Here is a 25,532-nt window from a genome sequence, read left to right as displayed (position 1 = left end):
TCAGGCGTAATGAGGACCAAGCAGGAATAAGATGAGCCAAATTTATTCAGAGACACACGCTACTTAACCACTTCGCGCCAGAGCCTGTTTTTGCCTTCGTGACCGGGCCAATTTTTTCAATTCTGACCACTGTCACTTTATGAAGTAATTACTCTGGAACGCTTCAACGTATTCCCCTGATTCTGAGACTGTTTTTTCATGACATATTGTACTTCATGATAGTGGTAAAATTTCTTCCATATAACTTGCGTTTATTTGTGAAAAAATCGGAAATTTGGCGAAAATTTAGAAAATTTTGCAATTTTCAAACTTTGAATTTTCATGCCCTTAAATCAGAGAGATATGTCACACAAAATAGTTAATAAATAACATTTCCCACATGTCTACTTTACATCAGCACAATTTTGGAACCAAAATTTTTTTTTGTTAGGGAGCTATAAGGGTTAAAAGTTGACCAGCGATTTCTCATTTTTCCAACAAAATTTACAAAAACATTTTTTTAGGGACCACATCATATTTGAAGTCACTTTGAGGGGTCTTTATGACAGAAAGTACCCAAAATTGACACCATTCTAAAAACTGCACCCCTCAAGGTGCTCAAAACCACATTCAAGAACTTTATTAACCCTTCAGGTGCTTCACAGGAATTTTTGGAATGTGGAAAAAAAAAATTAACATTTAACTTTTTTCACAAAAATGTTACTTTAGACCCAATTTTTTTTATTTTCACAGGGGTAACAGGAAAAAATGGACCCCAAATTTTTTTGTGCAATTTCTCTTGAGCGTGCTGATACCCCATATGTGAGGGAAAACCACTGTTTGGGCGCACTGCAGGGTTCGGAAGGGAAGGAGCGCCATTAGACTTTTTGAATGTAAAATTTGTCTGAATAATTAGCAGACGCCATGTTGCGTTTGGAGAGCTCCTGATGTGCCTAAACAGTGGAAACCCCCCACAAGTGACACCATTTTGGAAACTAGACCCCTTAGGGAACTTATCTAGATGTGTGGTGAGCACCTTGAACCCCAAGGTGCTTCACAGAAGTTTATAATATTGAGCTGTAAAAATTAAATTTTCACATTTTTCCCACAAAACCGTTTTTCATCCCTTAATTTTGCATTATCATAAGGGTAATAGGATAAATTGCACCATGAAATTTGTTGTGCAATTTCTCCTGAACACGCTGATACCCCATATGTGGAGGCAAATTACTGTTTGGGCGCATGGCAGGGTTTGAAAGGGAAGGAGCGCCATTTGACTTTTTGAATGTAAAATTTGTTTGAATAATTAGCAGACGCCATGTCGCATTTGGGGAGCCCCTAATGTGACTAAACAGTGGAAACCCCCCACAAGTGCCACCATTTTGGAAACTAGACCCCTTAGGGAACTTATCTAGATGTGTGGTGAGCACCTCGCACCCCCAGCTGCTTCACAGAAGTTTATAATATTGAGCCGTAAAAATAAAATTTTCACATTTTTCCCACAAAACCGTTTTTCATCCCTTAATTTTGCATTATCATAAGGGTAATAGGATAAATTGCACCATGAAATTTGTTGTGCAATTTCTCCTGAACACGCTGATACCCCATATGTGGAGGCAAATTACTGTTTGGGCGCACGGCAGGGTTTGAAAGGGAAGGAGCGCCATTTGACTTTTTGAATGTAAAATTTGTTTGAATAATTAGCAGACGCCATGTCGCATTTGTGGAGCCCCTAATGTGACTAAACAGTGGAAACCCCCCACAAGTGCCACCATTTTGGAAACTAGACCCCTTAGGGAACTTATCTAGATGTGTGGTGAGCACCTCGCACCCCCAGCTGCTTCACAGAAGTTTATAATATTGAGCCGTGAAAATAAAATTTTCACATTTTTCCCACAAAAAATCTTTTTCATTCTCTAATTTTGTATTATCATAAGGGTAACAGGATAAATTGCACCATGAAGTTTGTTGTGCAATTTCTCCTGAACACGCTGATACCCCATATGTGAGGGAAAACCACTGTTTGGGCGCACGGCAGGGTTTGAAAGGGAAGGAGCGCCATTTGACTTTTTGAATGTAAAATTTGTTTGAATAATTAGCGGACGCCATGTCACATTTGTGGAGCCCCTAATGTGTCTAAACAGCGGAAACCCCCCACAAGTGCCACCATTTTGGAAACTAGACCCCTTAGGGAACTTATCTAGATGTGTGGTGAGCACCTTGCACCCCCAGCTGCTTCACAGAAGTTTATAATATTGAGCCGTGAAAATAAAATTTTCACATTTTTCCCATAAAAAATGTTTTTCATCCCCTAATTTTGCATTATCATAAGGATAACCGGAGAAATTGCACCATGAAATTTGTTGTACAATTTCTCCTGAGTACGCCGATACCCCATATGTGGGGGAAAACCACTGCTTTGGTGTACGGCAGGGTTCGGAAGAGAAAGGAGCGCTATGTTGGCTGGGATAGGCAGCAGACACCATGTCACATTTGAAGAGTCGCTGACATGCCAAAACAGCAGAAACCTCCACAAATGACCCCATTTTGTAAACTACACCTCTCAAGGAATTCATCTAGGGAAGTAGTGAGTATTTTTTAATTTTTAAATTTATACCATTGGGCAGTGAAAAAATCATAATTATATTTTTACCAAAAATGTTTTACCCTCAGATTTTACATTTTCAAACAGGGCAATGGGTAAAAATGGTGCCAAAATGTGTCACACAATTTCTTCTAAAAGTGTCAATACCCCATATGTGGCTGTATCGTACCGCTCAGCCATACGGCGAGATCTGGGGGGGACGGAGTGCTATTTGACAATTGGAGAACAAATTATTGTAGAATAGGCATTTGGATTTGGGAGCACAAAATTTTCTGAATTTCTTTTGGGGGGCAAGGGTCATTTTGCTTTTCCAGAGCCTTTCTGCTACCAGTAACTTGGAAGTCCCTTATATTTTTAACAGATGACGGACCTGAGTGGGGACTAGCTTTTTTTGAGGACTGAGTTGAAGCTTTTATTGGGAACATTTTACGTAACATTTATCCGGCGCTCTAGGCTGAGCACTTACATCGGGGTTTCCATCTAAATTTCCAAGTGATGTAATTCAGATGAAACCCCTGCAGGATCCATTCACTGTAATGAGGCAGCAGAGTTACTCTGGACACCGTCTGGCCTCTGTGTAGCGGTGTCCTTTTTTTCAGAAGTGCACAAAACTGTGGCCAACCGCACTTTTATGCACGCCTAAAACAAATGACACCGTGGGATCCCAGGCTAGACGGCGTCCACAGTGGCCTATATCTGTCTCATTACAGGGAATCTTCCGTCATGGGTTCCGGCTGAATCATGTATTTCAGAGATTTACACGGAAACTCTGGTGTAAGTGCTCAGCGCAGAGCACAGGATAAATGTGGGCAGAGCCTTACTGGGATCTTTGGGGACATAATAAACAAATCAGTAGCAGGTGAAGAATTGGTTTTATTTATTTTTTACGCCGTTCCTAGTGTGATATAACTGATTAGATTACTTTATTCTTCGGGTCGGTGTGATTACAGAGATACCAGATTGATATCGGGTTTTTATGACTGACAGCTGTCACACACTAAAAGACGCTTTTTTTGCAAAATCTAGTTTTTGCATCACCATATTTTGAGAGCTATAATTTTTCCATATTTCGGCCGACAGAGTCATGTGACGGCTTGTTTTTTGCGGGACGAGTTGACATTTTTATTAGTACCATTTTTGGGGACGTGACATTTTTTGATCGCTTTCTATTCCGTTTTTTGGGAGGTAAAATTAACAAAAACAAACAATTCAGGAATTGTTTTTTGAGTTTTTTTTTTATGCCGTTCTGCGTGTGGTAAAAGTGATCAGGCAGCGTTATTCTTCGGGTCAGTACGTTTACAGCGATACTACACTTACTGTATTTTTTTTATGTTTTGGCGCTTTTACACAATAAAACTATTTTATAGAAAAAAATATTTTTTTTGCATTGCTTTATTCTGAGCGCTATAACTTTTTTATTTTTCGGCTGATGGAGCTGTATGGCGGCTTTTTTTTTGCGTAACAAGATGACGTTTTCAGTGGTACCATTTTTATTTCTATTTTGTTTTTTGATCGCATTTTTTTCCACTTTTTGTTTGGCAATATGATGAAAAAGCATATTTTTTTGCTCCGTTTTTTATTTATTTTTATTACGGTGTGCACAGAAGGAGTTAATTAGTGTGACAGTTTTATAGCTCGGGTTGTTTTGGACGCGGCGATACCAAATATGTGTACTTTTTTGGTTTTGTAAAAATATACGGATTTATTGGTTTAATATTTTATTTATTTATTTTTATTTATTTTGTGATTTTTTTATTAATAGTTTAAAAACTTTTTTTTTACTTTTTTTCACATTTTTTCTTAGTCCCTGTATGGGACATTAATTTTTATTTTTCTGATCTCTGATCTCATGTAATGTAATAGACATATATTACATTACATGAGATCTTCCCTGACTGTTTCAGTCAGAGTCTCCTGTCTGGCTACAGCTGCAGCTGAGCCAGACAGGACACCATATATGGCAGAGCTGGAGGCGGTCATGTGACCTCCAGCTGCCATAGCAACCCCAGGTCCTGGAAGGACTCGGAGGTCTTCAGAGAGGTAAGTTGACGACCCCCTCTCCTCCTGCTGTCTCCTATATGCCGCGATCACAATAGATCACAGCATATAGAAGACAGCTAAGGGTTAACATCACTGGGACCTGATCTAATCAGGTCCCGATGATGTCCCCTGTCAGAGCTAACGCTCTGCACCGGAATCGCAGCGCTTGCAGGACCCTGGGGGTCCTGAGCGCTGCGAGACCACCCACCGTTTTTAAACGTCGGCGCTGCACAGAGCCCGGCAAGCGCCGACGTTTATCTACAGTGGGCGGTCGGGAACCGGTTAATGAATTCGGTGAATCTTATAAGTGGTGCGCGCCTGCACATGCATCACCAGAAATGTTACTCCAGTCAGTTAAAGACTTGGGTAACATTTCTGGCGTAAGAGGCTCTGGCACTATTAATGAATTTGACGGTCTGGGGTAGCCACGTCTTAACCTTTCACCTTTCCTCTCCTGCACCACCCATTTTGGCAGAGCTGCTTCAAACCGATGTAAAACCACTAAAAGTAGTTGTTTGTGTAACAGACAAGTGTGGAAAAAAAGCTGCAAAGTAAGAATGCTTTAAAAAACAGAAGTGTTAATAGCTTATTTTTATCAATAAACGAAATGTAAAGGGAATGAACAAAAGAGAAATCTAAATCAACCCAACATTTGGTGTGACCATCCTTTTGTCTTCAAAACATTATCAATTCTTCTAGGTGCACTTGCACATGGTTTTTGAAATAACTTTGAAGGGAAGTTGTTTCAAACATCTTGGAGAAATAACCACAGATCGCCTGGTGATGAGATCATGGCCGGGGGGATTAGACGATGGGGGGCATATTATCACTTCTAGGCCTCTTTGTTCTTCTTTATGTTAGTTCTTAATGACATCAGCTATACTGTATACTAGGGGTTGTTGTCCTGTTGTAAAATTGTCCGAGTTGAAGGTAGGGGTTTTTGGCCACAGTTCTTCTATGAAGACCACTTTTGGCTTCTGCAAACAGTTGATGAGTGTAGATGGGTCCCACTGGTTGTTGCCAGTTTTGATGTATCTTTTTTATGCTGCACCACATTTCCTGGACTGATCACTGCATCTCAACATTGCCCAATTTTTGTGCTTCTCCAAGTGAGCTTGATCATCTTGAATCCTCAGTCAGCTTTGAAATCTTTGTCTGGGAGAGACTTTGCTGATGCAGTATAACTACCTTTTGTCTTATTGCTGTGTTTTGTTATGGAGTATGAGCTGTGACATAAAACTGTCTTCTATAACCTCATCTTTGCAGCAAAGTTTGGCTGTTAGTCACCCTGTTTTAAGCCTCCCACACAGCTCTTTCTGTTTCAGTTAATTACTGTATTTCAACCTAGAAATGAAAATGGTGATCATTATCACCTGATTGTATAATTGGTTAGCCATACACTTTACTATATTCCTACAAAATTCCCGAGTTTGTGCAAATGTACCCAGAATAACTGATGCTGCTTTGAAGGCAAAGGGTGGTGATTGGTCACACCAAGTATGGTTTTTATATAGATTTATTTTTGTTAATTCACTTTGCATTTTGATAATTGATAGCATTTTAAAACATTATTACTACATGGCATCACCATCAAGTCAAGCACAAGCAGACTATTCAGTGTGAACAGTTTTGCTTGAGTATGATTCCTAAAAATATTAAACATACAAATATACTAGATTAAAGTGATAGAGGTATAAGGGCACTTAGGACAAGCTGTGACGTACAAGCCCCTTCAGACTCTGTGAGTACAACTATATTATCATTGCTACTTAGGTCATCAGCAGAGCAGAAATAAAAGATGGCTGTCATCTTGATTTATATGTGTATGCCTATTTGTTATACTATACAGGAAGATACTGACAGAATCTCACAATCAGTGCTGAAATCAGAATCCGTGGAGGGGTTATTTTGGCTGGAAACTCAATACGGTATCTCTGAACTTGTGAGACTGCATGGCTATCATGGCTATAGGGTGACACACAGAGTTAGTGGGGTCTACTAAATGTAACGGAAGGGGGTAGAGTTACGTAAAGTTTATTAGTAAAGGTGGTGCTAACATACTTGCTGAACTTCTGATTTTCCATTTGTCATGGTGCTGATGAAGATGAGGTGGTGTTGTGATGGCTTGCAGCATGTCCATGATAAAAAGTACGCACTTAATAAAATTTTGTAATTGATATCTCAGCTCGGGGTTTTTCCGCAACTCCTTGCCGATTAAAGTCTGTCATATTGTTCAGACACGGCTAATGATTAATTATCAGGAAGATGAAATAGCAGAGCCTGAACCTGCTGGAACCCTGAGACGGCAGGACATGTAATGCTGGAAGACAAGAGCTATGGTTTTAATTTCATTCTTCCTTCAGTTCGCTCTTCACCTTTAGTAAAAAATCTACTTTTTTTTTTTTTTTTTAGGAAAAGGCTTACGGGCCAAGAGAAATTAGACAAGAATTTTCTGCAATATTTCCCAGCTGGCTAACAATTGTGTCTGAGCATTTTTCTTCATTGACGGTTTCTAACCTATCTTTCAATGAATGCTTTCCTTGTGGTAACATGATCCGCCAATTATATATTATTCACGTGGGGGAAAAAAGGACGTAATGCTGCTGTATACTCGACCTACCCATTTGTGTAGGAACAGAGCTTAGATGTTAGGCCTTTCTTCCGTATGTTACAAACATGCCAAAAATATATCAACTAGGAATCCACACAGCATTGAGGATTTAACTGAACACTGGCCGCATGCGTGGGGATTAGTGTTGAGCGAGTATGTTCTGTTAACCCTTTCGCCGAGTATACTCGGGCGAGCACCGAGTATTTACAGCGTGCTCGGGGGTTAAGTTTTCGTCGCTCTGTGAACATGATTTGCGACTGTTTGACAGCTTTAATACATGTGAGGAATGTCTGCTTCTTACACATTCCTCACATGTATAAAGATGTCAAACAGTCACAAATCATGCACACGGGAGCGATTCAACCATATCACCGAGCAGCTGTAAATACTCGGTGCTCGCCCGAGTATACTCGGCGAAAGGGTTAACAGAACATACTCGCTCATCACTAGTGGGGATATCTGTCTGCATATGCAAACATGCAATGTTCAAAACATTTTACTACATTAAATTCAATGAAATATAATTATTTTTTAATATTAAAAAGTTAAAAGACAATATAATCAGATAAAAGTTTGAATTGGGGGTATAAGAGATGGAGTAACAGGAGAATAGTGATTGCAGCTCTGGATGTGGCTGGAGTATAAGACATGATGTAACAGCAGAATAGTGATTGCAGCTCTGGATGTGACTGGAGTATAAGACATGACTCTTCTCAGTGTAGAAACAGGAAGTTTCTTGTCCTCCAAAAATCATTCCCCTCTTCAACTCCTGAGCCAGCTGCTCCCTTCTCCTGCCTTTTGCAATGACTCATGCAAGAAAAATTGACCTCCTGTTTCTACATAGAGCTTAGAAGGATTCAGTTGGTCAGTCTTTAATCACGTGATGTCATAGATCTAATGGAAAACAGAAGAATTTACTGGGTAAAAGGGGAAAATGAGCAATTGTAAGAATACAATGCTGTATAATATGATGACTGCAATATATTAAGAGGATAAAAAGTTTGATGGGAGGAGGAGTGCTTCTTTAATAGCCGAATAGTTACTGCTGCTCCATTTGTGACTGGAGTATAAGATATAATGCAACAGCAGAATTGTTGCAGCAGCTCTTTATGTGACTAGTGTATAGGGCTGATGTAACAGGAGAATAGTATGTTTGTACTGTGAATATCAGCCTAAGTGAATAAAGAAAAGAATAATCACAGACAGTGCTTTTTTTCAGTTAGGCACTAAGGCCGGCAGAAAACAGCACCTGTCTTTTGCAGACTGCCTGTGAATTTATTTATAAAGTAGTAGTTATTGAGTCAGCAGAGCATTAAGGACATTTATGCACTATGTGCTTCAGCACTTAGTGACGCCACTTTGCAACTTTACCTGGTCTACCACTTCATGGCTGAGATGCTGTAGTTCTTAAAGGTTTTCTCCAATAATGACACCAAATGTAGTCCCTGATATAATTCAAACTGCAGCCCGTCCCAGTCACATGTTAGCGCAGGCTGCAGACTGAAGACATACAGCTCTCGAGACCTGCATCTCAACTGACTAGAGCTGTATCACACATACCTCAGTTAGCGGCCGGGAGCATGGCTGCGATATGTGAAGAAATATGTTTTAACCCACATTGTGCGCAAAGAGGAGATCTCCAGATTCATCCTCTTCCTTAGTCAGTCTGACAGCTTTAGACTACTGTGCAGAGACTGACTGCATTCAACTGGAAAACAAATAAACATTGAGGAGGATGAAACTGGAGATAACTCCTTTTGTGCTCAGTGAGGTAGAGAATGGGATATATTTCTTCACATATTGCAGCTGTGCTCCCGGCCACCAACTGAGGAATGTGCTCTTCTCAGTTGAGACGCAGGTCACGGGAGCTGTATTTCTTCAGTGTGCAGCCAGTACTGGCATGTGACTAGGAAGGGCTGCAGTTTGAATTATATCAGGGACACCATTTTATCTCATTCTTGGAGAACCCCTTTAAGAAGTACAGCAAGTCAGCCATGAAGTGGTAGACCAGGTAAAGTTACAAAGTGGCGTCACTGAGTGCAGAGGTTCATAGTGCTTAAAAGTCCCCAATGCTCTCATGACTCAATAGCTACAGTGCTCCAAATCTCCTCTAGTATTAATGACGCGCCCCCTGGGCCTAGTGTACACGTGTAGTGGGTTACCCGGAGCCGGGTCTCTGGGGTTTGTAGTCTCCGTGGCGGCGACCCGGTCCCGTGGCTCAGGGTGGTCAAACCAGTGGCGGTCTTTTATAAGTTTTAAGTTTATTGTCCGACTACGCCACCCGTGGATTGCGGTCAGTGCGATCCGCCGCTGCAAGGCAGACCGCTGGGGCTGATGGTGTATGCAGCTGAGGTAGTGTAACTCCCCACGGGAAGAGTGCAGCCCCAGGGCAGTGTAGTAGATGGTGGGGGTGATGGTGCGGGCGTGCCAGCACTAGTAGTGCTGTATGCAGTGAGAAAGCACAGAGACAAGGTCTTGCAGTTCAAGTTCTTTACTCACAGTTCTCATCCAGGTCACTTATGCGCAGGTAGGATCGCCCGAGCCGTGCTGCGTCCACCAGGCAGGGGGCTCGATCAACCCCCAGGCAATTCTGGAGTGTGGCACAGGACTCCCTTCTATCCTTTCGTCAGCCGTGCCCCACCAGTGACACTACTTCTGTCCAGCTGCCTCGGGTCTTCTCTTGGGAGGCTGGGTGTCCACTTCCCTGACCCTATGTGGTATGCCTTTCTAGTAGGTGTAGTGAGGGGTCGCACCAGTAAATGATCACGACCGCCGGTCCTTGGCTGAGGATTAGTCGCCTCCACCAACTTGGGATCCGGTACCCTGTTCTGCCAACCCGTCACCCGCAATCTCCTGGGTCCTTAGGGTTCCTTCTGCCTTCATGTCTCTGGGCTTCTCTTGGTGTTCTGTTCCTTTCTGTTTCTGTTCCTTTCTTCTGGCTCTGGCCTTCACTCTAGGCCTGCCTCGTGGAGCTGGGCCCAGACTGAGCCATAGCTCCCTGTCAGCCTTCTCTGGCTGAACTCCTTTTCTCACTGAACTTCTCTTCTCTTCCAGTGCTGGCTGGGCCTCACAGGCTAGGCCCGCCTCCGGAGCAGAGCTCCACAGAGGCCCTGCTCTGTCACTTCCTCTCTCAGACTGAACACTGATCTAAGATGGTGCCCACCTTATATACCTCCCTCTCTGTGTATTAGCCCAGGTGACTTGCAACCAATGGGCTCCTACCTATGCCCAGAAACCCAACCCCTATCTGCTCCTACATCACTGGGTTTTCCTCCCCCCTCCCCACTCCAGCCAGGGACAGATGCTGTCGTGCTTGGACTTCTGTCTAATGGGAGTACCGTTGAGCTGTCCCTCGGAAATGGGGTGTGTGTGATGCATGCAGCTGAGTCCCGGTCCACACACCATCCTTACCCGGGAGTGGGATATCACACCTCTGATTGAGGTGCAATACCCCTGTAGCGACCGAACCCTCGGGGCGCTACATTAACATCAGAAAAAAACTGCACTGGGAGCTTCATGGCATGGATTTTTATCACCCAGCACAAAAACATGCAGACACTGGAGCAGTGGAAACGTGTTTTGTGGAGTGAAGAATCATGCTTCTCTATCTGGCAGTCTGCTGGATGAGTCTGGGCTTGACAAACGTCAGAAAAAGTTAGGGTCCCATCAAAGAAAGGTATGCCTTGTCGCCTCTGGTTGCCTCACATAACTTGGCCAATTTGTGTGCTAAGTAGTACCTTCAATTTATATTCCATATAGCAGTAATGCCGTTCAAATTTCATATATTTAATGTTTGCATACATCTTAGGGCTTGCAGTGTACTGCTGTATTCTTTTGCTCGTAGATTATGCAGTCATAGTAGCTTGCACCTGTTCACACTTGCTTTCTTCTGTTTGGAGGTGCTGGTTAGTTTTTTTTGTTTTCAGAAAAATGTCACGCACCAGACTGCACTTTGCCAACTGTAAAGTTTGGTGATGGTAGTATCATGGTACGTGGTTGATTTTCAGGGGTTGGTCTATGCATATTATTCTAGTGACCGCACAATTGCTCCTCTGGATGAATGACCAAATATTCCCATAGACACACTCTAAAATCTTGTGTAAAGCCTTCCCAGAAGAGTGTTAGTTGTTATAGCTGCAACGTGAGGATCAGCTCCAAATGAATACCTATGAATTTAGAATGGGACATCATAAAAGTTCCTGTAGGTTTAATGTGTAGGTGTCCCAATACTAGTGTCCATATCCTGTATATAGCTCCCCCTTCCTTTTTCAAATCAGTAAGCATCACGCCACAAATATGACCTTTTCACCAAACATTTCTGAAGGTCACAGTTGATATTCTTTCTAATGTATATTTATAACTGTAAGCATGGAAACATAGTTTATAGGTAAGAAAGATGATACATAAACTAACTATATTCTTCATCTTTGTCTGTACTACAGCTAGGAAATTTCAGTTTTCTTTATTCTTAGTGAATAACCAGTCAATTGAAAAATGTTTTAGCTACTAGTAAGCGAACAGCAGTGTGCCTTGGTTTATACTCCTGATTTCTAGATCGGCTGGCCCTCATCCCGTTTTGTTCTATTCCTTTGTGGTTAAACAGTAGCCACAGAGTTTTGGCTACAGCAATTCAGCTCACTGTTGCATCCTTGTCAGCAAGGGGAGAGTTTTGCTTCTTGGATCAGGCTTCAAAGTGATTTTGGCATGCAGCAGAACACTTTGGGGGGCACTGGATTTCAGGGAACCTAGAGTTGAAAGATATCTAAAAGAACCATCAATGTCTCTCCTGTCACCATATTTCCTTTGATATAATGGAAAATATATGCATGTGCACTCCGTTCCTAACGTACAATAATATTAATATTTACAGAAATAAAGTAAATAGAGATCAAAGAAAATCAAAGAATTAAAGGAGAAAATTTACTGTATACACCACCATGAAGGGGGATGGAATACGACTTGATCAGATTATAACTGCACAAGAGCCAAGCAGAGAACCACCTTATCAAGCTCATCATCCCTTCACATTTTAGAAATGAAGAAACCAGGCATATTCATGTTTACCTAAGCGTGTGGAGCCCCCAAGGTCATGGCCACACTTTTAACTTTTGGTAGAGACAATTACAATCAGGTGCACTATCATGTTCAATGCAATTTATTTTCTTACCTTCTCACCGTCGAGTCCTGAAGTGCCAGGGTCTCCAGTTGAACCCTATAAGTAAATCATTGTTGATTGATTAATTATTTGCAAGCAATCACAAACAAATATGTGCACTCTGTGTGACGGCACACATCTGAATCCTTGAAGCGTGCGCACTGCACACTGTCAGGATTCTCCAGTGTTGTCGGCAAATGCGGACAGCTACATGACCTCAAGTAAGTGTTTTACACACTTCCGGCCACATTCCAACTAGTCATGCTCAGACTCACTCAATTAACTTGTGTCAAGTGATGCTGAGCACATCTAATTGGAATGTGGCCAGAAGTACGCAAATGGCATACTTGCGGTCACGTGTCCACGTCTTCTCACTGACATCACCGGAGAATCCTGACAGCATGTGGTGTGCATGCTGTAAGGATTCAGGAGTCTGCACTGAAACAGAGTGACTGTAGACTTTTATTAGAAGACCAGACAACCAGTTTAAACTACAGTGTTACCCATTGGAGCATCATAACAAAAGCAAAAATAAAATATTAAATAATACAAATAAACAGGATCTATCACAGTCCTGTCCAAGAAATTATATCAGACCAGGATGTACTTGGCGTAATATTTAACATCACAGCATGCTCACAATGTAAAGAGATAACCTGGCGAGCAGGAAAAGCAGAGACCATGCCCGCTCGCCCTTGAAAGTGACATCACTTTCGGGGGAGAGGGGGGTTCTGGTCCCTTCTTGAAGGTGATGTCGGATTCGTGGGTGGGGCTGGTCTCTGTTGTCGATGTTCGCAGCGTTCTGTCATTACAATGTGCACTAACAGTGCGCTCTCTTGCCGGTTTGTGACTTGTCATCATTGCCAGTGAGAGAATGCACTGTCACTGTGCATTAAATAGGATATTGCACAATGACAAGATCCTACTGAGCATATGTCAGAATTGGCAATTGACACATGTTCAGTAGAGTAGGGACTACTAGCCCAGCACCTGAAACAGACGTCACTTATGACGCTTCGTTTCAGGGTGATGACAGAGGCTCCTGCAGTCACCGCAGCCTCTGATCCCTGATGATGTCTCATTTCAGTATCCAGCAAACTCTGGGTATGCTCAAATGAAACATCATCAAAACGGATGTGGGTACAAAAAAAAGAAAGTAGGGACTTTTTAATCAATGTATATTAGAAAAGCAATTAGATTATTATATTAAATAGACAGACATTTATTAAATCCAATCAGAATTAATTTTGGACCATCGTTTTAAGAATTTTACAATTTACAGCTTTTTTGCCTAGGCTACTGGCCACTAGTAATGAGCGAGTATGTCTCATTAACCCTTTCGGCGAGCACGCTCGGGTGCTTGCCGCGTATTTTGGCGTGCTCGGCATTTCTTTGATTGTCACAGCAGCTGCAAGTGTCACGGCTGCTTGACAGCTGTGACACATGCATAGGTTGCCTGTTAATGAAACATACTCGCTCATCACTACTGGCCACCTTTGCAGGCTATCAGCAGTGGGCGATCTAAAAGGGAACGAGTGAGTGCTTGCAAGCGCCTTGCTTCAGAGCTTGCAAGAGCTGCTCTGAAACTGGCCGGATTGCACAGAAGAGAAAGTGGCGAAATTATGTAGACCCTAGAAGCCGGAAGCTGGGAGGCAGTAGAGCGGTGTGCTCATGCTGAAAGAAAATGAGAAAACCCCTTTCATTTATCTCTTCTGTCTGACGCTAAAGGGAATTGTGGGATTTAGAACTTTCTTTAATAAAAATGGTGCTCCAAACATACAAACATGAATGATGAAATTAATTAGCAGAGAAATTATTTAATTTAAAGTTGGGCATTTATGTGTACATTAAGTTTAAAGTATATAGCTATAGTTAATGTCAACATCAATGTTAGTGGAATTATTATAAAATACTACAATCTGATTTGTTAGAGACAATTGGACCATTACACGTGTCTAATGTTGCAGATTTGTTTATTATCCACTTAAAAACCTGCACAATCGTTCACAGATCAGTTTACCAATCAGATGATATTTTGAATTGCAGGATGATTAAACTCCACTTTGAGCAGATTTCAGATGACAGAGGATGGTGTTCTTGAAAGCTTTCAAGACAGCTGCCGGCATTGTTTGATCTGTACTCAGTATCTCAGTGATTACAATGGAAAAACACTTCAATTACTGAGTGATATGGAAAAAGAATTCATTTTACAGAAATGTTCTGTTTATTGAAAAATGACCGTCCCCGAGGATGCTGCCATATTTCAGCAAGTGTACTTGGTCAGTAAGATGGACAGTCCTGATACAAGATTCTTTCCCCAGTTCCACAGTTCCATCTTTCATTTACTACTGGATGAAAACCATACGTATATTTTACCTGTGACCATGAATCAGTATATTTATATTCCTGTGTTGAAGCTGTTTTAGGCTTGGGCATTTTTACAGAAATCCCAAGTCCCTAATAAAACTCTTTTTTTTGTTTGCAGTACATAATAAAAAATAATAATTTGCACAAAGGTGCTTTGAAATCTAATTAAAATGTTACCCTCAGAGACTCCCTCGGCCGGCTGAAGCTCACCAGACTCATCTATCTTATACAATTGATCAACTGTGATTGCCGAAATCTCAACAGCTACCGGCGCTGTGAAATCATGTTCTGATGCAGAAGTTGAACACGGCGCGTCGGCATATAAAAGTAAGTACCCAGTCCTAGGCTATACAGCACCCCATAATCTTTTATCCATTCACATACAGTGTCCTTTTCACATATGTCTGGCAGATTTAAGTCCAGACACTTTTGTGTCTTTACTGGAAAAACTGCTACACAACAGGAAGCCATAAAAAGTATACTTTCACTGACAGACCAATAAAACATATGAGTATATGTCTTAAAAAAAAAAATCCTTTACCAACGGTTGCCAACTATACTGTATCCTTTTCTTAAACAGATAAATAAGCATAATTAGCATAAATTCGACATACAATTGCAACCCCTTTTTGCAATATGCTAAGTTAGGGGAAAATAGTCATATATATAAAATATTAGATAAAAGACTAGAAGACGTAAACTCGTGAAAAATTCAATGGAGTAGGAATATTATGGGGAGATTATTACAATAGCAAAATGTATGCAGATTGTTTTATTATAATGTCTGATATTAGCTGCAAGTAACTGTACACTCGTATTACGTAGCCAATTATTAGATCACAACGCAGGTAAAGCAACAAAAATGGCATTCATGCTGGGAAGACTGACATATTTAATAGCCTCTACCTATGTTCCTTCCATTAACAGATCTATGACTAATGTGATTTCACTGACCAGAGACTTGGCATGAGGATCCTGTCTGGCAGTAATCTACGACAGTAGCACATTGTAACTGGCCAATAAATTACTGCCATGGTGACAGGAGTTAAGGTTCCTCTCACCTCCTTACTTAGGTCTCTCTGCAACTGTAGAAAGAATGAGGAAAGCACAAGTGAAGTGCTCAGGGATAGATTGTCAGGTTTACTTTCCCCAAAATCCTCTGGGTCCCTGTACACACTGAGCAGTAATCAGAGGCATACTAATGATCCTCAGTGTTAACTCCAATTAAGAAAATAATCAAGTGAAGGCCACGTGCACACGTTGAGTGTTTGGTGAGTTTTTTACCTCAGTATTTGAAAGCCAAAACCAGGAGTGGAACAATCAGAGGAAAAGTATAATAGAAACACGTCACCACTTCTGCATATTTTAGGCTATGTGCCCACGATGCAGAAATGCTCTGGATTTTTCCTGAGCGTTTCTGCATCTCCCTGGCAGAAAAACGCATGCGGATTGTACATGCGGATTGTACATGCGTTTTCCTGCCAGGGACATGCGGATGTGAAGCGTTATTCACTGGCATTTCTGCATGTGGGTTGACAAGCGCTTCCCAAGCAATTTTAACATCACTTGGAAAGTGCTTGTCAACTTGGTCACACTATATAAATCCATGCAACCGGCATGGATTTATATAGTGTGACCGAAAGAATGTTAAAAAATAAATATATACTTACCTTCTGATGGCCCCCGGATTCTTCTTTCTTCGATCCGTCCTGGCTTGCCGGCAGCTCACGGTACACTGAAGGACCTGCCGACGTCAGCGGTCACGTGACCCGTCACATGACTAAATGACGTCAGCGCAGGTCCTTCAGTCCACCACGATCTTCCGGCAAGCGAAGACAAGCACACCGGGGGCCATCAGAAGGTAAATATAATATTTATTTTTTATTTTATTCTTTTTTTACAGGTTCTATGGTACCCGGGTCTGGAGGAGAGTCTCCTGTCCTTCACACCCAGGTACCATCCGCACATTGAAACGCTTGGATTCCGCACATTGAAACGCGGAATCCAAGCGTTCCAATGCAAGTCAATGGCGGCGAAAACGCAACGCTTCCGCAAAATAATTGGTAGTGCTGCGTTTTTTTCCGCAATGATAATCCGCAGCGGAAATTTCCGCAGCATGTGCACAGCACATGCGAATTATCATTGGGGAACATGGCAGGCCTTCTACCAAGCTTTTTTAAGCATTTCTGCAGTGGAATTGCCGCTGCGGAAACGCTTAAAAAACGCATCGTGGGCACACAAGCCTTACTCAATTCTGGTTTTGGCTTACAAATATTGAGGTGAAAACTCACCAAATACTCAACGTGTGCACATGGCCTCACATTATGTCAGTTTGGACCGACCACACATAAGGGCTCATTACATGTCAGTTTTTGACACCTGCTGTCACTGATTACAGCAAGAGCAGGCGCCGCTGATGGAGAAGTCACCAGCCGACGCCTGTGCTTAAAGTAAAAAAAAAAGTTAAAATAAATAAATAGATATTGAAATAAAACTAAAAATCACAGTTATACTAACCTACACCTAATCCCTGATGCCTTGTCCCCTGTAAAAAAAACAAGGAAAAAAACACCATAATACTCACCTTAACACCTAATCTCCGAAGCCCATGTCACTTGTAAAAGAGTAAAAATAATAAACCACCATAATACTCGTATCCGGCATAATCCATACTGTCCCTCGATGATCGGATCACATCTAGATCAGTCACATCAGCAGATGTGACTGCTCTACAAGACAGCAGGCTACACACTGACACAGGCAGTGTGTAGTGCTGAGCTGCCGTGAGAGAGGTCACAGGAGTTCATCCGCTGATGGACTCCTGTGAAGTCTCTCATGGCAGCTCAGCACTACACACTGCCTGTGTCAGTGTGTAGCCTGCTGTCCTGTAGAGTAGTTACATCAGTGACTGCTGATGAAACTGTTCTACAAGTGATACAATCATCGTCTACACGACAGCGGGCTACACACTGACACAGGCAGTATCTAGTGCTGAGCTGCCGGGTAGAGCAGTCACATCTGCTGATGTGACTGCTCTAGAAGTGATCTGATTGTCATGGGACAGTATGGATTATGGCGGATAGGTGAGTATTTTGGTAGCTTATTATTTTTACACTTTTACATATGACATGGGCTTCAGAGATTAGGTGTTAAGGTGAGCATTATGGTGTTTTTTTTATAGGGGACAAGGGCATTGGGGATTAGGTGTAGGTGAGTATAACTGTGTTTTTTATTTTTATTTCAATATGCATTTATTTATTTAAACTTTTTTTTTCTACTTTGAGCACAGGTGGCGGCTGATGACTACTCCCATCAGCGGTGCCTGCTCTTGCTGTAATCAGTGACAGCAGCCATAGGGTGATGAGAGTAGTAGTACTCTCATCAGCCGACACCTGTGACCTGCAGTAAGCTTTTGACCAGGGGTCACAGTCACATCTGTGGGCTCACACTGACATCTGACACAGTGATCCCGCACCGCTCTAACAGGCGGTAACGATCAGCGCGGGAAACACCCGAACCCAAACAGTAACACGGACTTACTGAGAAAGTCTGTGTTCGGGGTCCGTGCCCGAACACTAGGTATGGTCCCCGAACTTTACTGTTCGGGTTCGCCCATCTCTAATAATTAGTAAATAGGTATGTTGACTAGCTAGTAATAAAAAGTAAAATTTTCATGCTTACAAGATGCGCTGCTAATTTATACAGTTTGCTTTAAGGTTTTACAGTGTTTGAATATCGTATTGCTGGACAGACAAATTGATATCTTTAGTACAAGTATATTTAGTATCATATTAATGGTGCTATCAGATGGGCTTGCTCCATCCACCTGTAGCAGACACTGTTCCTGATGAATGCTAATGACACTGAAAGCCACGGGAGTTGGTTCTCTGGTTACCTAGGACTCAGTATGCCACCTCAGAGCCGTCTTTATTTAGCCTGAACATTTATAGCCAAAACATAATTTTTCTGAGTTTCCTTACAGAATCATATATCAATGATAGATTACATTTTCAATTAGAAATTGTATCTAATAGGTAAAAAAGTTTTGATAGTTTGATTTTCTCAACTTGCCTGTCATGTCTTGCTGGAAAACCAAAGAAACCTTTTAACCTCTAGTTTAGCAGACAGATTGAAAACAGCTGCTTGAGGTTCCCATGATGGAGGAAATTAGAAATCTTAAGTCTTACATTAAACAGCTCCAGTTTTAGAAAGCGTACTTTATAGACTAAACTAACAGCCTGATTGTGGTCTACAGTAGCCTTTCCTGAACAGCCTACCCGAGATCTAGCTTGGTGAGGAAAAAATAATGTCTTGTGCAGCAGTTGCAGTTTAGTATCTTACCTTTTGTCCAGGAGGCCCCATTGGACCCTAAAAAACAAATATTGCAATGTTGTTTAATAATTTCTTACAAACAATAAAAAATATTCATTAAATGCAATTTTACATTCCACTGCTTCCAATATACAATACAAAATACAATGCAATTACAGAGTTATAGCATCCAGAAAATTAACACTCTCCACATAATTTCACATCAGGTTGTACTATACATACATTATTGGCCATGACACAGGTCATGAGGTCAAATATCACTAAATGCTACTGCTACAGTATATTGAAACGTAATGCATAGTCACATTCTGCCCCTCGGGCATAACCACCACGACCAGCAAATCATAAAAAGAAGGAATTTTTGCCACCCGCTTGTTAAAGTCGCGGAACTCTTGGGGTCACAATGCGGTATTATGGTGCAATATAGCAGTCGCACATAGTAATCTTTGACTGTGCCACCTGTGTCATGACCAAAGTTGCCGTGTAGGCTCAACCTAAATGTCAGTGCTCTGTATTTCAGAGACAAACAAATGAAAGCGAGGCCAATCAAAAGGATATTCGCTAAGCTTCCAAACTTTCAAGAATGTAATTTTGTACATGACTTGTTGGCAGATATTTTTTGGACAAGTTCATGAGTTATTAAATTTACATCTCCTAAAGGTAGGTCCACGTTTCGAACATATTTCAATCAACAAGGAGGTGTGGTTGAAAGGCAACAATGGAACCAAAATTTAGGTACAAAAGAGTAGTGCAAAGAAAGTTAATCAACAGGTTCTATATATATATACAGCTCTGGCAAAAATTAAGAGACCACTGCAAAATTTTCATTTTCTCTGATTTTCTCTTTCTAGGTATATTTTTGAGTAAAATGTACATTGTTGTTTTAGTCTATAAACTACTGACACCATGTCTCCGAAATTCAAAGCTAAAAATTTTGTATTTACTTGCAGCAAATGATAAATCGTCAAAATAATAAAAAAGAAACAGTGCTTTCAGACCTCAAATTACTCATGTTTTAACTTAGGACCAGTTCAGAAATCAATATTTGGTGGACTATCCATGATTATTAATCACAGCTTTCATGCATCTTGGCATGCTTTCCACCAGTCTTTCCATAGTTTCCAACAGAAAACTGTTCAGTGGTCTCTTAATTTTTGCCAGGGCTGTATATGTATATCTATGTAGAAAAGGGACTAAAGATACTTCAAGATAACATTCCACATAAGCCACTGCAATCAATTTGGCACATTTGCACTGTCTAAATAATGCACAGGATTACTAAATCTGCCCCACTGTAATAAGGTTTAATTCTGGCACCTTAGAGAAGTAAAATCTGTGCGATTCCTGCCCTAAAATATATTTTTCTAGATATTGCACCACACCTATACATGGGATGTGTCTGAAATTGCAACTCCGTTACAAGTAAAGTTAATGGGACTGAACTGCAACACCACAATATCACACCAGGTGGCAGCAATGCCAGTCAGGTGAGTGAAACAGGACCTCATCAGCTGTGCCTTGGATGTTCCATTCCAGTCACCTGACTGCTGCAGCTAATCACATTGCAAAGTGATTAGGTGTCCAGAGATCAGGACAATATCACTTCCACATCCACCTGAGTGGCCTACGCTAGATCCTATACTTTCTTTTATAACATTGTTCATTTTTCAAAATTTTTTATTAAGTTGGACAACCCCTTTAAGAAATCCAAACCAAATGAATTAACGTTGACATAAACTAAAGAACAAGATTGTTTTTTAAATGATATTTCTAAAATGACACTGCCTTTTCATAAACCACTTTTGAAAGTCTTTTAGCATGAAGCATGACGCCAGCTTATTTAAGTGAACTATGTTCAAGTAGAATTATAGACTAACGCTCATTGGTGCATTTCTGCACTCTAACCAAGGACAATCCATTTTCTGTCTTCTCTGGTAAACACAGCAATTTACAGGAACATGATATTTTCAGGTCAATGTAAACTGAGGTGTAATAAGAACACAAACACGCAATGTGGTCAAACAAGAGATTGTTTTTACTAATGATCCACAAAAGAATACCAAGGCTGTAGAAGAAACCACTTCTAGTGGAGACAGCCTCCGCATGTCAACATAACATAATTCATCTAAATAAATGGAATGTTGTGAGGTTGGGGCATCACTGTGGTACAGATCATAGAAAGGTTTCCTAGCCTTCTATATCCCCTGGAAGGACATCAGAAACGACTTGATGTGGTTCAGGGCTGGGCTTGCTGGCACTGAATGAAACATGTGAACGCATCCATTCATTTTTAAGAATTCCAATAAGGTTCCTTCATCTGTCCACTGCACTCTGATGACATGCTTGGAAGGAATCAGGAACTTTCCCACTGGTCTGCATTACTACACAAAGATATTCTATACACAGCACTCACATGGTAAGAATAAGGTATCAGGTGATAATACCGGAATAAAGATGGCAGCAGATGGTACTCTGTTTTGGCAGGTCTTTGAGTGAACTACACATTGCCAAAATGTAGCTGGATCTGATATAAAACTGCAGCAACATGAGCTTACAAGTGACTGCAATGGTATCACATTCATATGATAGATAGCTATGCTATTAAATGGCAAGGATGGGCACTAATGCATGAACAGTTATCTTCAGTACTTCCATATGGTATGTCAAGTCCTTGTGATTTTTCATTTTGTGCGTAGACATGGTTATGTATACCATAAAGGAAATCTGTCAGCAGTTTTTTTTCTATGTAATCTGAGGAAAGCATGAGGTAGGGGTTAAAATACAGAATTCAAAGATGTGCCACATGTCAAGCTGTGTGGTGTTTTTTACTTACACTGAAGGATTAATAATCTGAATTATCATTGATGTGACTAGCTAGCATGTGCTTCCAAGTCTGACCATGCCCTCTTCTGTGATAAGCAGCTCACTGTCTATGGAGCATATACACAGAGCGCCCGGTGTGGGCAGGGTTAGCTTTCTCAGCCCTGCTGCATTGCTAAATCTAAAAACCCTGACTGTGTCACAACTGCTGCACCCAGTGAATTAAGTTTAAGAGTAACTAAACCTTTGAAATGTTTTTTTTTTTACACATTTCATTGCCTTAAAAAATACTGGTAGATCAGAGGGATATAGACCCCAGACCTCTACCAGGCATCTTGTAGTAATCAGGGCAATGAAATGTGAAAAAAAATTACAAAGGTTTAGATAAATTCTCTAATTTAACTGTCAACTTTTGATGAAGAATAAAATTAAAGTCACTGGGCTCAGTGAGTCCTCGGCAGAGCCTCTGAGTCCAGTTATTGTCTGCAGCAGTGACAAGCACATTAGATGCGATGCTACCACTGAAACAGATGAAAAAAGGCCAGAGCAGCGACGGAGAGGCAGCGCTGGACTTGGGGAGGGTGAGTAACCACTTTGTTTGTTACTTTAGACCTCTTCAACAATTTTAAAAGGGACAACTTTTAAGTATTCCTATTGCTTCAATTCCCGTTGAGAGATGTAAGAAGCTTGCTGATGGTTATAGGAAGCGATTAATTGCAATTATTTATTCCAAAGCGTGTGCAACCAAATATTAAGTTAAGGGTGCCAACAATTTTGTCTGGCCCATTTTTGTGTGTCCAACCAGCCTTTTTTCCTCTGTTTTTTTGTGTTGTTCCAATATACACAAAGGAAATAAACATGTGTATAACAACACATGTGTAATTGCAATACATTTCTGGGTGAAAAACTTAATTTTCTGGAACAATTTCAATGGTGCCAACACTTTCAGCCATGACTATATACAGTGGGGGAAATAAGTATTTGATCCCTTCCTTTTTTTGTAAGTTTGCCCACTGACAAAGACATGAACAGTCTATAATTTTAAGGGTAGGTTAATTTTAACATTGAGAGATAGAATAACCCCCCAAAAAATCAAGAAAATCACATTGTATAAATTAGATAATTTATTTTTTCATTTTGCAGTGAGAAATAAGTATTTGATTCCTCTGGCAAACAACACTTAATACTTGGTGGCAAAACCCTTGTTGGCAAGCACAACAGTCAGACGTTTTTTGTAGTTGATGATGAGGTTTGTGCACATGTCAGGAGGAATTTTGGTCCACTCCTCTCTGCAGATCATCTCTAAATCATTAAGATTTTGAGGCTGTCACTTGGCAACTCGGAGCTTCAACTCCCTCCACAAGTTTTCTATGGGATTAAGGTCTGGAGACTGGCTAGGCCACTCCATGACCTTAATGTGCTTCTTTTTGAGCCACTCCTTTGTTGCCTTGGCTGTATGTTTTGTGTCATTGTCTTGCTGGAAGACCCAGCCACGACCCATTTTTAATGTCCTGGCAGAGGGAAGGAGGTTGTCACTCAGGATTTTACAGTACACATGGCTCCATCCATTCTCCCATTGATGCGGTGAAGTAGTCCTGTGCCCTTAGCAGAGAAACACCCCCAAAACAATGTTTCCACCTCCATGTTTGACAGTGGGGACGGTGTTCTTTGGGTCATAGGTAGCATTTCTCTTCCTCCAAACACGGCGAGTTGAGTTAATGCCAAAGAGCTCAATCTTTGTCTCATCTGACCCCAGCACCTTCTCCCAATAACTCACAGAATCATCCAGGTGTTCATTGGCAAACTTCAGACGGGCCTTCACATGTACCTTCTGGAGCAGGGGGACCTTGCGGGCACTGCAGGATTTTAAACCTTTAAGGCATAATGTGTTACCAATGGTTTTCTTGGTGACTGTGGTCCCAGCTGCCTTGAGATCATTAACAAGATCCCCCCGCATAGTTTTAGGCTGATCTCTCACCATCCTCATGATGAAGGATACCCCATGAGGTGAGATTTTGCACCAACAGTTGTCTCCTTCTCACCCAGCGTCTTACTTATGGTTTTGTAACCCATTCCAGATGTGTGCAGGTCTATGATCTTGTCCCTGACATCCTTAGAAAGCTCTTTGGTCTTGCCCATGTTGTAGATGTTAGAGTCTGACTGATTAATTGAGTCTGTGGACAGGAGTCTTTTGTACAGGTGACTATGTAATACAGCTGTCTTTAATGCAGGTATCGAGTTGATTAGGAGCGTCTAACTGGTCTAACTGGTGTAGGGGATCAAATACTTATTTCTCACTGCAAAATGCAAATAAATGTATCTAATTTATACAATGTGATTTTCTTGATTTGTTTTGGATATTCTATCTCTCAATGTTAAAATTAACTTACCCTTAAAATTATAGACTGTTCATGTCTTTGTCAGTGGGCAAACTTACAAAAACAGCAAAAGATCAAATACTTATTTCCCCCACTGTACATAAATTAATATATATATATATATATATATATATATATATATATATATATATATAGGTGCATCTCACTAAATTACAATATCATCAAAAAGTTAATTTATTTCAGTTCTTCAATACAAAAGGTGAAACTCATATATTATATAGAGTCATTACAAACAGAGTGAGCAATTTCAAGTGTTTATTTCTGTTAATGTTGATGATTATGGCTTACAGCCAATGAAAACACAAGAGTCATTATCTCAGTAAATTAGAATACTTTATAACAACAGCTTGAAAAATGTTTTTAATATCCGAAATGTTGGCCTACTGAAATGTATGTTCAGTAAATGCACTCAGTACTTGGTCGGGGCTCCTTTTACATCAATTACTGCATCAATGCGGCGTGGCATGGAGGCGATCAGCCTGTGGCACTGCTGAGGTGTTATGGAAGCCCAGGTTGCTTTGATAGCAGCCTTCAGCTCGTCTGCATTGTTGGGTCTGGTGTCTCTCATCTTCCTCTTGACAATACCCCATAGATTCTCTATGGGGTTAAGGTCAGGCGAGTTTGCTGGCCAATCAAGCACAGTGATGCTTTTGTTTTTAAACCAGGTATTGGTACTTTTGGCAGTGTGGACAGGTGCCAAGTCCTGCTGGAGAATTAAATTTCCATCTCCAAAAAACTTGTCGGCAGAGGGAAGCATGAAGTGCTCTAAAATTTCTTGGTAGACGGCTGCACTGACTTTGGTCCTGATAAAACACAGTGGACCTACACCAGCAGATGACATGGCTCCCCAAACCATCACTGATTGTGGAAACTTCACACTAGACCTCAAGCAGCTTGGATTGTGTTCCTTTCCATTCTTCCTCCAGACTCTGGGACCTTGATTTCCAAATGAAAATTGGAACTCTGGGACCTTGTGGAGTGTGTCAATGACTGCCTTCTGGACATCTGTCAAGTAAGCAGTCTTCCCCATGATTGTGGAGCCTACTGAAACAGACTAAGGGGCCTTTTTAAATGCGTAGGAAGCCTTTTAAGGTGTTTTTTTGTTAATTATTGTAATTTGCTGAGATAATGACTTTTGTGTTTTCTTTGGCTGTAAGCCATAATCATCAACATTAACAGAAATAAGCACTGGAAATAGATCACTCTGTTTGTAATGACTCTATA

At 41.1% G+C, this 25,532-nt stretch overlaps 1 protein-coding gene across 1 annotated transcript in view; it reads right to left on the bottom strand.

Moving 5' to 3' along the window:
• The window catches only part of COL25A1 (collagen type XXV alpha 1 chain), a 686,464-nt gene that overhangs the window by 221,567 nt on the left and 439,365 nt on the right, over window positions 1-25,532 (bottom strand). Inside the window, exons 11-12 of the mRNA XM_073640961.1 lie at window positions 19,099-19,125; window positions 12,403-12,447 (exon numbers count right to left, since the gene is read on the bottom strand). Coding sequence (XP_073497062.1) covers window positions 12,403-12,447; window positions 19,099-19,125 — 72 coding nt within the window. The remainder of the gene's footprint in view (window positions 1-12,402; window positions 12,448-19,098; window positions 19,126-25,532) is intronic.

This window comes from Phyllobates terribilis, unplaced genomic scaffold (genome assembly GCF_046119375.1).
Source record: "Phyllobates terribilis strain yellow unplaced genomic scaffold, ASM4611937v1 Scaffold_1__5_contigs__length_1240528914, whole genome shotgun sequence".
NCBI lineage: Eukaryota > Metazoa > Chordata > Amphibia > Anura > Dendrobatidae > Phyllobates > Phyllobates terribilis.
Note: the sequence above shows the minus strand (reverse complement) of the source record. Positions and strands in the feature narration are given on the sequence as shown.